This window comes from Anomaloglossus baeobatrachus, chromosome 4, assembly GCF_048569485.1.
Source record: "Anomaloglossus baeobatrachus isolate aAnoBae1 chromosome 4, aAnoBae1.hap1, whole genome shotgun sequence".
Lineage (NCBI taxonomy): Eukaryota > Metazoa > Chordata > Amphibia > Anura > Aromobatidae > Anomaloglossus > Anomaloglossus baeobatrachus.
This window is the reverse complement of record NC_134356.1, coordinates 534,290,222-534,305,512: the sequence shown is the minus strand read 5'-3', so window position 1 is coordinate 534,305,512 and position 15,291 is coordinate 534,290,222. Positions and strand designations below refer to the sequence as shown.

The 15,291-nt window shown below is 40.2% G+C and overlaps 1 protein-coding gene across 1 annotated transcript in view; it reads left to right on the top strand.

The window, feature by feature from the left end:
• ACAN (aggrecan) overlaps window positions 1-13,931 on the top strand; it is an 81,596-nt gene extending 67,665 nt beyond the window's left edge. Inside the window, exons 16-18 of the mRNA XM_075343750.1 lie at window positions 2,207-2,351; window positions 9,239-9,421; window positions 11,422-13,931. Of these exons, the coding sequence (XP_075199865.1) occupies window positions 2,207-2,351; window positions 9,239-9,421; window positions 11,422-11,501 (408 nt within the window). The 3' untranslated portion in view covers window positions 11,502-13,931. The remainder of the gene's footprint in view (window positions 1-2,206; window positions 2,352-9,238; window positions 9,422-11,421) is intronic.
• The last annotated feature ends 1,360 nt before the right edge of the window (window positions 13,932-15,291 follow it).

Genomic DNA, 15,291 nt, shown 5'->3' with positions numbered 1-15,291 from the left:
TGTGATTACCCCATTAAGAGAATCACTTCAACAAAACATGGGTCAACTTGACAATAACTCAATATATATACCATGTCTCTGGCTGTCTCTGCATCGCTTCTTATTTGTAAGAAGAAGGAAACTAAAGATGCCAATTCTGTATCATTGGCTTCCTAGCGCAGTCACCTCCACATGCTGGCAGTTTTTTTTTTAGCCTCTTAGATTTGCTAGCATTGGGTCTCGTCTCCAAGTGACACCCCTGAATGTTTCTTTAGCACCCATCTTTCTCTAATGTTTGTGTGCCGCCCCTGCAGCGGATCGAACCGCTCGGATCCGGTGGTGATGATTACTCATGGCTCGAGGGTCTCCGGACCCGGGGGCTAGGGGGCCACACTCAAATGGAAAAGGGGATTATTTACAGGCAATTGGTATAGTCTCTGATGCCACCCATGGTGTACGGTAATTGGGAGTACCGCTGCTGCCGTTGGGAGTACCCGGGGTGATGGAGTGGGGCAGCAAGATGACGTTACCCGCCACGGGTAGGGGTAGGCCCCGGGACTCTGGATGGTTATGCGGGGGTGCAGTGCAGGGGTCAGTCGGGTACTCACTCAGCAATGAAGCAGACGCTGACAACAGGGTAAACCAAGTTTCTGACTGCCACTGTCTCCTGAGGGGAGCTTGTCCGGGTCCCGTCCCCTGCAGCACAGCCTGGTGGTCTGTAACTTGCCTCCTGGCACCAATTTAGATTGTCCGTTGTGGCCCGGTAGCTTGGAGCTTTCCGGGCTCCGCTCCACGCTGTGGCTAAGTGAAGGAGCCTGCTCTCAGGAGCTCACGCTTGGGATTTCAGTGGACCACTTGCTAGGAAAGCCCTATCCCCCTTGTTGAGCTAGTGCCCCCGATCTCTGAGCTTTGTGGGAACAGTCCATAAAGGCCCTGTCCTCCGCAGGTTAATTGTCAGGTCACCTGAAGCTTCTCCCCAACCTAGGGTCCGTGTACTCTGACGTGCCTTTGGTCCCAGACTGGTGATAAGACCAGGCTGCTGACTGTCCTCCTTGATGGGTTCCAGGCACCTGGCCTCAATCCCCTGCGACAAGGGCTCCGACTCCTCTAGGTCCAGACCACCGTCTGCGACCTAGCCTAGTCTCCCCTGGGAGATACAACTCTCATCTTCCTCAGAGCTCCTCACAGCTCGAGGGCTACCACTGAACTGACTTGACACCTCCCACCTCCTTGTCTGACCCATAGGTCGGCGGCCCTATTCCTGCTTAAGCAGCCCACTGGGGTGTCTGACAGGTGTGGTGCAAGATGTATCTAGGATTTGTGAATGCTGGTGGAGGCAGTACTGCAGGTTAGGTTCCCAGAACCATGGGGGTTTGAGTCCTGCACGGGAAGGGCAGATTGTGCAGAACCCTGTGACGACCCGAATAGTCCAGGGCATCACATTTGCTGTCCTCATTAATCCAGATGTATTTTACTTTTTGGGGGTCCAATTACTCCCTAGGCCCCTTTTCCTTATAATCCACTAGCTTGATCCTCATTGGCTTCCTAAAGCCAGACCTTGCCAATCCCCAAGCTATTTCATGGTCATTTATGTGCTCTCTACATAAATATCACCAGAAATGTCAAACACACCACCTCCATACAACCAGATGCAGCAAAGCAATGAATATAGTGGCAAAAGTTAACTGTAGAAAAGTAGTAATGGTCCCCTTTGACTGACACTCCCTCCTCATGCAAACTGGCATCCAGGAACACTGGCATCACTGAACAACTGAGGATTCGCACCTTAGTGGAGACAGTTGACCCCCCAACCTTACATCATTACACATTTTCACATTTTTTTGACAGTTTCTTTGTTTTGAATATATGAACACTCTCACACGAGTAACGGAACAAGGAAAGACGTACTATGGGAGACACCACACCCACACCCAATCCCTGTACAGACTAGAAAAACCCTGGCCACACAACTCAAAACACTATAATAATTGTACTTTAAGATTTTTCAGAGCTTTGTTTTCTCGGGAACGGCTATAACAACACACTGTGCTATAATGGCCAAAAGAAAGCAATAAAATCTGACAGAACAGACCCAATGCTGCCATGAATCTAAAAATATGATATATAGTATAAGCTTAATCTAGCCTAATGATGACAATAATGAAATCACCTTCCAGAGCCTGGTTAACCAGCTTTAATGACATGTTATTTTTTTTTTTGCTACTAGCTTTATGAAAATTGGAGACCAAACCAACCCGATAACTTTTTTGCTACTGGAGAAGACTGTGTGGTGATGATCTGGCATGAGAGAGGAGAATGGAATGATGTGCCCTGCAACTACCACCTTCCTTTTACATGCAAGAAGGGAACAGGTATGAGTGATCTGAACATAGACAAATTTACAAATAAAATGCAATGTAAAGGTATGTGCATGAAGTTTGTTGATTTGCCTTTTGGAGCAAGTTTATTTAAAAAGTTGCCTGAAAAATTGCTAATAAAAATGCTTGAAAGATTCCCATTAGTTTCTTTTGTAAAACCTCTTTGCTGTTCCTATATTAGGTAGAGACGAGTGAACCTGAGGTTTGATGTTTGGTTCTCCTACCAAACACAGACTTTACAAAAAAAACAAAGTTCAGGTTTGGAGGTCAGGTGCTTTACGTATGAACACCACTTGCGTGAGCATCGCTGTAATCGGTTACACTTGGTGCTCAGCCCAGTGCGAGCCGCTTGCAGTATTTGAATGGTGCGTACTGGGGGTAACAACAGCGTGATCAGATCTAGTGTGTACTCAAAAATAAGATGGATAAACCCTGCTGACCCGCCCTTGGAAGTGATCTGTTTATGACTTGCCTGCATGTGGGCAGAGACCCAAACTTCCCAATCAGTGACTTACATTGGAATTCAGGTCAAGTTCGAGCCCCAAACCGATCTTAATTTAAAGTTCGTCTGAACCCACCAAACCAAACTTCCACGAGTTCACGCATCTCTAATGTTCAGCCTTTAATAATTTTTAATCTGACTTAAGATTTTGAAAAGCACCTAGAGTTAGAAGAAATAGTTGTCGTATTTTTGAGGGCAATTTTATCTAAATTTAAATTTGTATTATTTTGTAAATTCACTTTTGGCTTTCAAGATGGCCTGAATCTTTCTGGGTATACTCTTGATCAGATTCAAGTATGTCTCGATTGAAATCAGATCATAGGTCTTTTCTACACCATATTGGTCTACTCACTTGGGTATGTATAGAGCTTTTTCTTCAACTCTACCCATGAGTTTGTTTGGGTTGAGGTCTGTGATTGTGGCAGCCAATCTAGCACCTTTACTCGACATATTTTTCGGGTCATTGACCTGCTGCAACACTGTCATACTTTTTACACCCATAGTACTCGAGTGTATGAAGTGAATCGTCTTGTTGGATTCTCACAAATATATAGATCAGTATTGAAACCACCATCGATCCTAGTCAAGTACCAACGCATTTGGCTTTGAAACAACCCCATATGAGGCTTCCTCCACCGAACAAGACAGTTCCTTCAATTTTTCAATCCGTTTACCCCTTTTTCACCTTGTTTCTTCCAGACTAATTTGAAACCATTAAAGCCTAGTCTATTGACTTTTATCTCATCACTTCAGATTAAATGTGTTCAATCTTCTACTGTCCACCTTTCATACTTTGTTGCAAACTTGAGTGAACGCTTCTTATGACGATAGTGCAGTTGAGGCTTCTTCACTTTTTTCAGGTCACCATTCCAGACTTGTGTAATGTGCATCGCATGTTTAATCCCACCCACACCCCTGACTGACAGCTTCCTGGGTACACTGCTTGTTGTCGCAAGGTGCCAATAGTGTGTTACACCGATTATTTGGACTGCTGGGCACAAGACACCTAGTGCTGCAGTGATAAGCTCCTGCTGATGAAACAATGATTGTATTGCAACTGCAGCAAGCTGGTAAACAAGTGAGGCAATCAGGGTCTTTGCCCTTAAACAAATCTGTCAGCAGGTTTTTGCTATGCAATCTGAAGACAGCATGGTGTAATGGTTAACACACAGATTTCAGAGATACCACAGTGTGGGCTGTTTTTTACCTGGCATATTTTTGTTAGCTTCAGGAGATTATCATTGCTGAACTAGGTAATCTAGAGGTCAGATAGTTGGACAAGCCCCCTGCTGGGATTAGCAACTCACTATGTATAGACATTGTATACAGAAAGCCTGTTGTGGGCTGGGAAAGCTTTGCTACATGCCAAATCTAAAAAACTTTGATCATGTCAGAACAACTGCACTTAGTAAATTAAGTGATACATTGTTAGATTCAGGGTATTTTTGCCTACATGATGTTACTTTCGCATGAGGCAGCAAACACCTGCTGACAGATTCCCTTTAGGAGCCCTTAAACTGGAGCAGCCTAAAATTTATAGCCTTGTCTGTTAATGGAGTACACAAGATGACCAAATTGTGAAAAGAGCACAGGAAGACCAAAACATGGCACCTGTGAAAGCACACTCAGAGCATAGAGTAAGAACTGGAGGACAAGGCGTACAGTGCAAGGATATTTTATTGTGGAGCAACTGGCACAAAAGAATCAGCGGCAAATCAGGCCGGTATTGTATAAAAAATACAAATACACATATAAAAGTAGTATAAAGCACAAGTAAAGAAACTGACAGGCTGGGTCAGGAATCACAGCATAAAAATAGGCACGGGCACCCTATATACATATAGCATGATAGGATTTTGACAATTGGCTTGTATTTGCACTTTTGGGTACGTTTACCTAACTGGCTGGGCTATTGCCCTTTACTGGTGTCCTTTTATTCACTTTAACTGCTCACTGGCATCCACCCATTATTATCTGGGTTAAATCTCTTTAATGTAGCATTGATCCTGTTTGTTTCATGTTAATCTGCCATTGCAAAGTCTATTTTACCAGCACTTCTGCATAAGCAATGTTTACTAGACTCTCTGCTACTTTAGAGTATACACACTTTTTTCACTTTACATAGTGATTTATCCATGTGTAACAATTAGTGCTGGTTTTTATGACTCATCTATGTGTAACAATTGTCAAAATCCTATCATGCTATATGTATATAGGGTGCCCGTGCCTATTCTTATGCTGTGATTCCTGACCCAGCCTGTCAGTTTCTTTACTTGTGCTTTATACTACTTTTATATGTGTATTTGTATTTTTTATACAATACCGGCCTGATTTTCCGCTGATTCTTATGTGCCAGTTGCTCCACAATAAAATATCCTTGCACTGTACTCCTTGTCCTCCAGTTCTTACTTTATACTATTGTCTGTTAATGGAGCAGCAGTCATTTCTTGTGGGTGCTTTCCCATTATTTGCTTTCTTTTAGCACATCTTACAAAGAGGAAAGTCATGTGCCACTTTTTAATGAAACAACATGTTTTGTTTAAGGAAAATCCTCTTCAATATTGTTGCTAAGCACCGAAAACTCAGAAAAGCCCAGAATGATATATAAATATGCTGGGGAAGGGTAATCCAGGGAAGCATAATGGGAGACTTTGTATAATTATTTACAAAAAAAAAATTAATTAAGCTGGCTATTATTTATAGCGCAGTACCAGTTCAGTGGCAGCCTGGGAAGTGTGTGACTTAGCTTTCCATGGTTGGCACAGCCAAGGAGGCAGCTGCAACGTCCATGAGCCTAGCAACCAAATTAGGGAATATACAGTATGCGAAACAACAATCTGCATCTTGTTGCTCGGTGGTTACCTTATGCTGTTCCTCCATTGTAATATATTTTTCTTTTAGTTTTCTTAAATATAATGACACAGCCTATTAATAAATAAACCTACTAAAATAATAGTTGATTAAGAAGAAATTTTGCTAAGACCTACACATATTATAGCATTATCATAGTAGCGACAACAAACCCCGATTCTTAAAAGCATCACTCCAGCATTTTGGGGTTTTTTTTCAGCGCTGGAGATATTTTATTAATCCAAAGTCCCTGCCCCTAGTATTATACTCACCCACCTCCATCTTCACCTTACAGTACCATCTTGTAACAGCAACGTCTGACTGGCTGGAAGTCAGAAGTAAGGGTCACAAGCTCTCAATGTAAGTTGAGAGCCAAAACAAGGACAGAATGAGGCTCTCATAGACTTACATTTAGTTGTGACTTCAGGATCGCTCCAGCAAACACTAGAAAAATCCATCAGGTTACAGCCAGCTGAAGACCGACCGAGGCAGCATAGATAAAAGATGAAAATGGCGGAAGATGAGTATAAGACTAGGGTCAGGGACCTTATATTTGAAGCACCACTCCAGCTAATACAAAATGCTGGAGTGGTGTTCTAAGGTTTATTCAGCCAGTTTTCTGTCATAAAACACTGTAATATGTTGAAAAACATTTGCGCAACTCGGCCAACTTCACCAAAATTGGTGTAGCGTGGAGAGGACATGGTATGGTTAGTAGGGATGATCGAATACTTGAAATATTCGGCAACGCCCATATTCACGGAATAGGTCGCCGCTATTCGACTATTTGCGAATACTTGATGCGCAATGTGAGTCTATGGGAAACCCGAATAGTTGACGAATAGCAATTATTCAGGCTTCCCATAGACTTACATTGCACATCGAATATTCGCATAGCGGTGACCTATTCGTCGGATATTAACGAAGCCGAATATTGCCGAATATTTGTGATATTTGAGCATCCCTAATGGTTATGCTTACTCATCTAATCCATGAAAAGTTATTCCACTTTAGTAGTGTAACTTTTGTCTTTCATCAGGAATATACTCTGATCCCCGACTGGAGAACACCTTTGGGGGAGGCGCATGGTACTTGTAAGATGCGCCTAATTCACTAAGTGGTGTGCACCTCTTAATGAATTAGTTGCATCTTATTCCTGCAGCTTTAATAATTCGGGCCTTGTGTTTTTCCTCTCTAATCTTACTAGCATCACAATGATTTTGAAAAGACATTCAGTATACCTGAGAGTTTATGTTCAAACCATCACTGACTATAATAGACAGCACTAGGGCAGTATCAACGGAGTGTGACGCTAATCAGGCCAGGACCTAGAGAAATTATACCAGTCTAAAAATGTTAGTATTTATGACACTACTGAGCTTTCTGTTAATGCTATAACACCCCTACCCACTCCCTCACCCCACAAACACACACCATACTTCTCCTAATATAGCCATGTATAGTGCGATGAATCAAATAACTGGGGTTAAAGGAATTTTCTTTCAAAAACCATCTAGCATGGTGAAAAAACTATACTGATCCACTACTGCCCCTCTTACAGTGCTGCCTAGGTTCTCCAACCAGTCTCAGCATTAGTGACTATTGTGTCCTATATCCAGCTGACTAGAAGAGGGAGCGCGAGGACTGGTGGGGGACACAGGTAGCACTGGAAAATCAACCTATCTTTCAATTATTCCAGTGTATATACCTAACCAATAGAAGGTAGGAACAGAGTGCTGAAGCAGTAATAAAATTGGGTGAAGAAGGAAATGTGACCTCAGGGGCATAGCTGAAAGGTGGGCTTGTGATGCTATCAAGACAATGCTCATAATATCAAAAGAAAGGGATAAAGCCAAGCCCCTTTGCCTTTTATTTGTTAACACAGAAAAAAACTTTCAAAGGGTTCATGAAAGAAGCTCAACGATAAATAGGCATTGGCGCTCATTTTCTCCAAATGATATTCTACTTATACATAGGCCCCACAGCTTTCGTTAGAGTCAATGTATCATTACCCTCTCACATTGAGATCCGAAACAGGGCTAGACAGTGGTGCCCACTCTCTCACTTATTGTATAACAGTAATGGAACATTTATCTAATGCCATCAGAAATTAAATCAACATACATGATATCAATATAGGTTCTGTAAACTACAAAACACCTTGGCATGCTGACGATTTCTTCTTATATATCTCAAAACCTCTACTATCCCTAAATGGAGCATGACAGGTTCTCCTTTAATGAAGGACACCTTTGACCTTTTAAGCAATTTTAAAGTAAAGCACTCAAAGACAGAAGTTCTAACTATTACATTACTTCATGAAAGGAACCATCATGTGATAGACAATTTCCTCTATAGGTAGTAAATGGATGCAATCCAATAGTGTTCATTCCTTCCAATACCCCTAAATTACATATCCTTAATATCAAACTCACTTAGATCAATCTCTAAAAGACCTTATGACTTATTGCAAGAGGAAACTATCTTGGTTTGAAAGGATGAACACCATCAAAATGGAAATATCACTTCGCTTCTAAGATATTTTTCAAACTGCCCCATCTCTTGCTTTTTTTCACAAATCTCATTCAGCTTTGGTTAGGTGTATGTAGGGTAGGTCGAGGCTTAGAATTATCTTTCAAAAAATAGTACATCTCAAATCCATGTGAGGAACAGGACTTCCTGACTTCAAAGCCTATTACAAAGCTTCTATTCTGGTTTGGTTCTTAGATTGGAACTTCAATGCTTCAAATAACCAATGGGTGACACTTGAGGGGCTACCTATTCCTATAAAACATCTTCCTTAGATTTTCCCGACTGATATATTGCAGCTCCAGACAAACATAACCAAAGTAGTTATCAAAATATGGCACATCTTACTGAAAAAAAATTACTCTCTACGACTCTCAGTCCTTTAACACCACTTTTCTCCAATCCTTCATTTTTACCCTGGATACATGAGAGAATCCATTCTTGGCTGGAGATCTTTGAAGAATACCTGATTACATCAAGTACTTAATGCAGTAATTAGGGAGTACTAAATGCTCAGTTACTTGGTACTCGAGTCGAGCAGGTCTAACACTCTGAAAAATCTCAGAGATTGACAGCAGCATTTAATAGGTTAATAGCCATAGGTTGGAGGCACATGGTGGCTGATTAAATCAGCCGAAATGCAGAGAAAGATGCAAGTTCAGCGTGCATCAAAGGCACGCATCAAAGGCAGGGAAACGTACTATGTCCGTCATGGGTCATTAAGGGATAAACCCTTTTCACTGATAACTGTTCTAAGGTTTATCTTGATGCTTAAAATAATTTGGGTAGGTAATTTATTCACTAGCAGTAACATTACATTATGAAATACTTTATTTTGGTCCTGTGAGGCCAACATGTGCAACTATTTACCGTCTATTATTATTACCTTTTTTTTATATTTATCAAAAAAAAAACTTACTTTCAGTAATCCTAGATTGAATATAAAAGAATGGCTAATGGAGACATAAGTAACATTCTCTTTCTTCTCTTTCCTCTCAAGTGGCTTGTAGTGATCCTCCAGTGGTTGAGAATGCCTATACATTAGGAAAAAGGAAGGAGCGATATGAAATCAGCTCATTAGTCCGGTACCAATGTAACCAAGGTCTCCTACAGCGTCACATTCCTATAATTCGGTGCCTACCAAGTGGGCAGTGGGAAGCACCTAGAATACAGTGCATAGATCGTAAGTATCCCTGGGAACTAGCTCTGCACAGTTAATTGTTGTTGTGGATAACTATTATCTCTGATTTTGGTGCACGACATAATGATTCTGTGATTATTCCAGCTAATAGAAAATTGTACAAATTGAAGCCCAGCGTCGTTATTTATACAATCTCAACCTATTTCTTAACCTATATACTCATTAAAAAAACAAGTGATGAAAATACATCTCATACATTGCTGTGGCACCTTAGTGTTAAATTAAAGGATTCAGAGTTTAGTTTAGTTTATTAATTCTATAGTTAAAGGTAAGTTAAGGACAAGCGAATAATATTATGCAGACCTTACTGGATGATTTTCTTGTATCTAAGACAACAACCCTACTGCCATTAAATAACCCACCGAGTTCTTACAATAACATCACGGAGGCAAGCCCTGTTGGTGAAGAGGGGTCTCCATGGTTATGGAATGGGCTCAGTGTGTAAACACAACACACAAATCTTTCTAACCCCTGCTGTACAGATATGACAGGTGTTAGAAAATGTGGCCGGATGCAAAGTGCGGGACAATATCTTTTTGCACCAAACCCCGCAGCTAAAGAAATTTCACCCTGTCATGACTGGTGGGCACACACTGGTAAATTTGTGCACTAAGTACCTTAGTTTTATTAGCATATTCCACAAAGCAGTAATGCAGTATAGATTTCATTTATTGCATATATTTCACTGTTTTCAGATATTTTAGCACATATAGAGTGCTGCTGAACTCTATGGTTTCTAGATAGATAGATAGAGCAAGAAAAAAAGGCAGCATTCAAAGATAGAAAAAAAAACAAGTGATGTCACTCAGGTTATTTGTGGTCACAAGTGGAGGACCATGGGAACCTCCAGCTGTGACCGCAAATAACCTGAGTGACGTCACCGCTCATCACTGGCTGTTATTCTCTGCCTAAAGTCCACAGCATACAAATATGCTCTGTGGCCAAGCGCTGTGCCTTCACTATGTAAGTAGCAGAGCTGGAATTATCGTGGGACCTCATGTGGATTACGTTGGATCTGCATGGGTGTTAATAAAGGGGTGATAGAGGGTTTTTTTGTATTTTATTTTAAATAAAGGATTTTTTCGGTGTTTGTGATTATTTATTTTTACTTACAGATTAGTAATGCGGGGTTTCACAGATTCCTCCCATTACTAATCTATGGCTTAGTTGTAGCTGTGAGCTGTCATTAACCCCTTATTACCCTGATTGCCACTACACCAGGGCAATCGGGAAGAGCCAGGTAAAGTTACAGGATTGTCGCATCTAAAGGATGCAACAATCCTATGTGGCTGCAGGCTGCTTATTTTTAGCCTAGGGAGGGAAATAAACATGGATCTCCACAGCCTGAGAATACCAGCACCCAGCTGTCGGCTTTACCATGGCTGGGAATCAAAATTAGGGGTTACAGAAAACAGTTTTTAAATTATTTATTTAAATATTTTTTTTTAGAAAAAGCCGCATGCGGTTCCTCTTATTTTGATACAAAACCAAGATAAGCACAAGGCTGGGTGATACAGCATGTAGCCGTATGCTTTAACTCTGCTGTGTATCTTAATACGGGGGGAACCCTACGGCAATTTATTTATTTAGAACTCCAGGCCCAGGGTCGGTGCTCGGGTACTTTTGAACAGTCTGGGACCGCCCTTCACTAGACTTAGATACAAAAAAATCAGTCAGCAATGTCGGCATAATATTATTCGCTTATCCTTAACTTAATAAACAAATCTCTGAGCCCACTCCATAACTCTGATTTTGTTTCATGTGCTGTTCCAATTTTTTAGATGGATAGACAGACAGACAGACATACTGTAGATAGATAGATAGATAGATAGATAGATAGATAAATAGATTAGATAAATATATTTTTGAGATTTTGGATAGTTAACCTATATTTTATAATATGTATACTTGAATAAGACACTGAAAATGATGAAGCTGACTTCTGATTTTCTTCTGTTTTCTTTTCTCCCTTTCAATGCCAGCTTCCACTTACAGACACAAGAGAAGCCCCAGACTTCGATCGAAATCCACTAGCAGAGTTGCACAGAACACAGCCCATTAAAAGAAAAAGACAAAAAAAAATTTATTGTAAAGAACATTTATGTTAACAATGTCAGTTTCTTTTTGTTTTGTCATATAAGGAGTTTATATTGAAGAAAAACCCAAGCTGTATATAAAAAAAAGCACCAAAGCAAATTAGGTTTCAGCATTGTTACTAATGGTCAAAGAAGTGCCTTTGTCAGGGATCACTTTGTGCCTTTCCTAATGGAGGGTGGAAGAGTTGATTGGAAATAGGAAAGGCTATGTGAAGCCATAGAGAATATCTCCCCCTGCCTTAAATAAATATAATGTGATAATAATGTAATATTTTTATTATTTAAACTCCAGGCTGGCCGACTTTTAATTAAAAAAATATAAATATAGTAACAAATACATTGCACATTAAGGACCTTAAATTAAAAAAAATTGTGAAAAATCGCTGAATGTATCTCAAATGTGAGAGGACAAAGGGGTGGGGTGGGTGAGAGATTGAGAAGACAGGATGTCCACGTATGTGCTTGTAGTATCTGATGGTATGTAGAACCACATTTCATATGTGCTACCATGAATAGTCCTCTCCCACTGCACTTATCACCCAAAGGTTAAGGTCATGTCTAGAAGGCCCTTGCTGGAGGATGTCATAGACCTGTATGGACCAACGTGACGTTCAGAGGAGGCTTCCTAATTCTAGACGATTCACTCATGCATGGCCTAATGCTGCTCATCTAAAAAGTTTTTTTTTACGTCATATGTTTAAGTATGCTCTGAAATATTTGCACACATTATATACTAATTCTGCACTTATGTAACAATGCACTTAACTAGTCTCAAGCAAGTCGTTCTTGCAGATCTGTCTATAAGCCATTCTGCAAATCTTTAGATTTTGTTTCTATAGATGCGTCATTTGGACAAATCCTTGTCATTGTGACACATTCTTTATGTATCTCTGTTAATAGATGCTGTTTACAAAGCTACGCTTCTCATCTATGCTAGTGTTATGTTGCCAGATTATTACGTCGCTATTCGGATAAAGCTTGGCATGCCCTGTAATGTGCAAATCTATTGGACCACTGGGACACCCTGTGGATTTGTGAAATGCTTGACAGATGCATCTGTGTCTCATAAATCATCCATAGCCTTGAATGCCAGATATTGTATCTATAATACACCTGAACGCAATGCTATGTTCTCCCAATTAGCTGAATGACATCTGCAGTGGGGCCTACTATAGCTACAGCTCTATAATAGGGCGAGGACTATTATTATTATTCCGTGGACAGATTTTCTGAATCATGATAACATAATCCACCATCACTGCTTCCCCTGCATTGCCAGCTGTGTCTCTTTGATAGAAGAACCTCATGACTTCCCGTAGTAGGACTGAAACAGTTTGCTTCCATTTCCCCACCTTTGCTCCGGGGACCGTGCAGTGCATGATGTTTCCGTGCACCTATTTATATTAAAAAATAATGTAATGTTATTAAAATACAATTGGAATAATAAGTTCTAATTTTATTTAAATGAAGTTGCAATATTCTCCTAGAATTTCTGGAGGAGCCTCTGTGTATAATGTCAGGTACAACATTTTTCTATATTTTTTTTGTAAAAAGCAAAATAAATATTTTATAAATTGTGCATAGAGAGAAAGAATGTGTAACATCAGAAAAAGAAAAAAAAAAAACATTGTGAAATGTGTATAATAAAAAAGCAAAACCTGTTGTATTTTATTCTGCCGGATTTGCAGTGATATTTTTGGATCGACGTGTGAATATGTTGCCGGCCGAAGGTGTGTGCATACTGATGAGTGACTTACAAAGTTTGATACAAAGGCTTAGTGTCCTGGCCGTTCCCAAGTGTTTTCCTTCCAGTAAGAGGTGATACTTGTCTATTTATGGCCATCCGTAAATAGGAAAAAAAAAGTAGTTATTTCCCGAAAATATTCAATTTATATTTGGATTCGGATCAGCTTGGTAGACCATGTGAAGTCAAGTTAGATATTAGAGGGCAAGTCCTATAATGAATATGTTTACAAAATGCCGCAAAGCTAACGTAAAAATAAACTTTAGAATTTAATTTCCACACTTGGAAATAAAAATAGTTTGCATATTGTTGTCATTCAGTTTTATCTGCCTCCTTGTGGTGTAAGTATTTGCTTTATGGAACTCAAGTGCATTTGGACTCTCGCTACAGTAAGGTTTGGTCGGCGTCAGCCACTGCTTGGCATTCAATAATGCTTTTTCGTTAACCCATAGTACTGCAGACAAGTTGATATCCAAAATTTGGACGTATCCTCAAACACTCTTCACGAAACTCATACACTGAAAGCCAATGGATTTCTGATAGAAATTATCCAATATTATTACAAATGAGCATTGTCCAAAGAAGTCTGTGCACTGTACTCTGTACCATGTAACACCTATGAGCCAATAAAACATACATTTTATATTTTAAAGCACTGAGCATTTTATTTTTAAAGCACTGAGCCAATAAAACATACATTTTATATTTTCTATTTTTTTCCAGTTATTTCAATGATGTTACTGCCACCAGAGACTTGCCTTCAATGCTTTCCGTACAATAGTGATATGTGCTTCAATTCAAGCCAATGATTTAGGAAGCCAACTTATGAAATGACACAAGGCAGAAATTATGGGTGATTTGGGCTCATATAAAAATGGCACCCAATTTAATAAGACCTACTAAAGCAAATATATGAAAGTCCTATAAGTATTTATTAAAATGTATGAATTCCTTGTCTAAGTGGTTGACATGGATTTCTTCTGTTACTCCATCAGCTCCCCGCAGCATATATGCAAAGTGCAAAGGGTTGTTATGGTGCTTTATAGTCTAGCGTTTGACTACACCAAGGCTTGTTAGATACTTTGCTCAATAGGATGCCTGTACATGTTATACCAGCCATGGAGGGACAAAACAAAAACACTTTTTGGGCTCTGTTGACCAAGTGTAGGCTAATAGATGTATTTAGCATATTTAGTTTGAGCTTTCCTGGTGTACATGCCAAATGTAAATCACAAGCATGATATGAACATAGAATTGCTAATATAGAGTCTGTAGCTGAAATGTCTCTGTAAAGTGGAGAAACTGACTGCCAGACATCTTTGGCAATGGCTTATTTGCCTTGAAAATGAAGTGATCAGGCTTTGTAAGTTCAACTTTCAGGAATCTCTCTGGAGGCAGGAGCCTAGAATTCCCCATGCACACCAGATGGTCATCTAGTCCCATTCAAATAGGCAAGTTTGGACAACTAATGTGCATGATGCTTTAAGCCAATTTCAGTCATGTCACCTCTCCGGGAGATTATCTGCTGTTGATTATCCTCTAATATGAGACTTCAAATATCAAATGCCTCTCATCTGCAGTGCTCATGGCTCTTACTTCTCCCTTTACATTGAAGAATTGGCTCTGTCTGAGATGAAAGGCAATAGATTATGCAATGTTTCGTGAATAACAGAAGCAGAAGTACATGTACGGCGCTCATCAGAAGAAGTGGGCGTATGGGTGAACCTGCCCCATATGCAACAGGTAATTGCTGTGTATTACCACGGAGACCTGCCTCTAAGAATTGTGGGTGTAAAGGAGCTCAACCCGAGATTGTTGACCTGCTAAATCCCACTGTTCAACCTGACGGCAGCAATTAACACACGCTGGTGTGGGAGTGTGCCATTTTAAGTGCCCATCAGCAAGTCTGTGACATGATTGAGAGTTGCCAATGGGTTGTAATGACAGCAGGGTGTCTGCTGAAGACCTCTGTGCTTGCCAAAGCAGCACTCCTTTGAAACACTGCTTGTGGC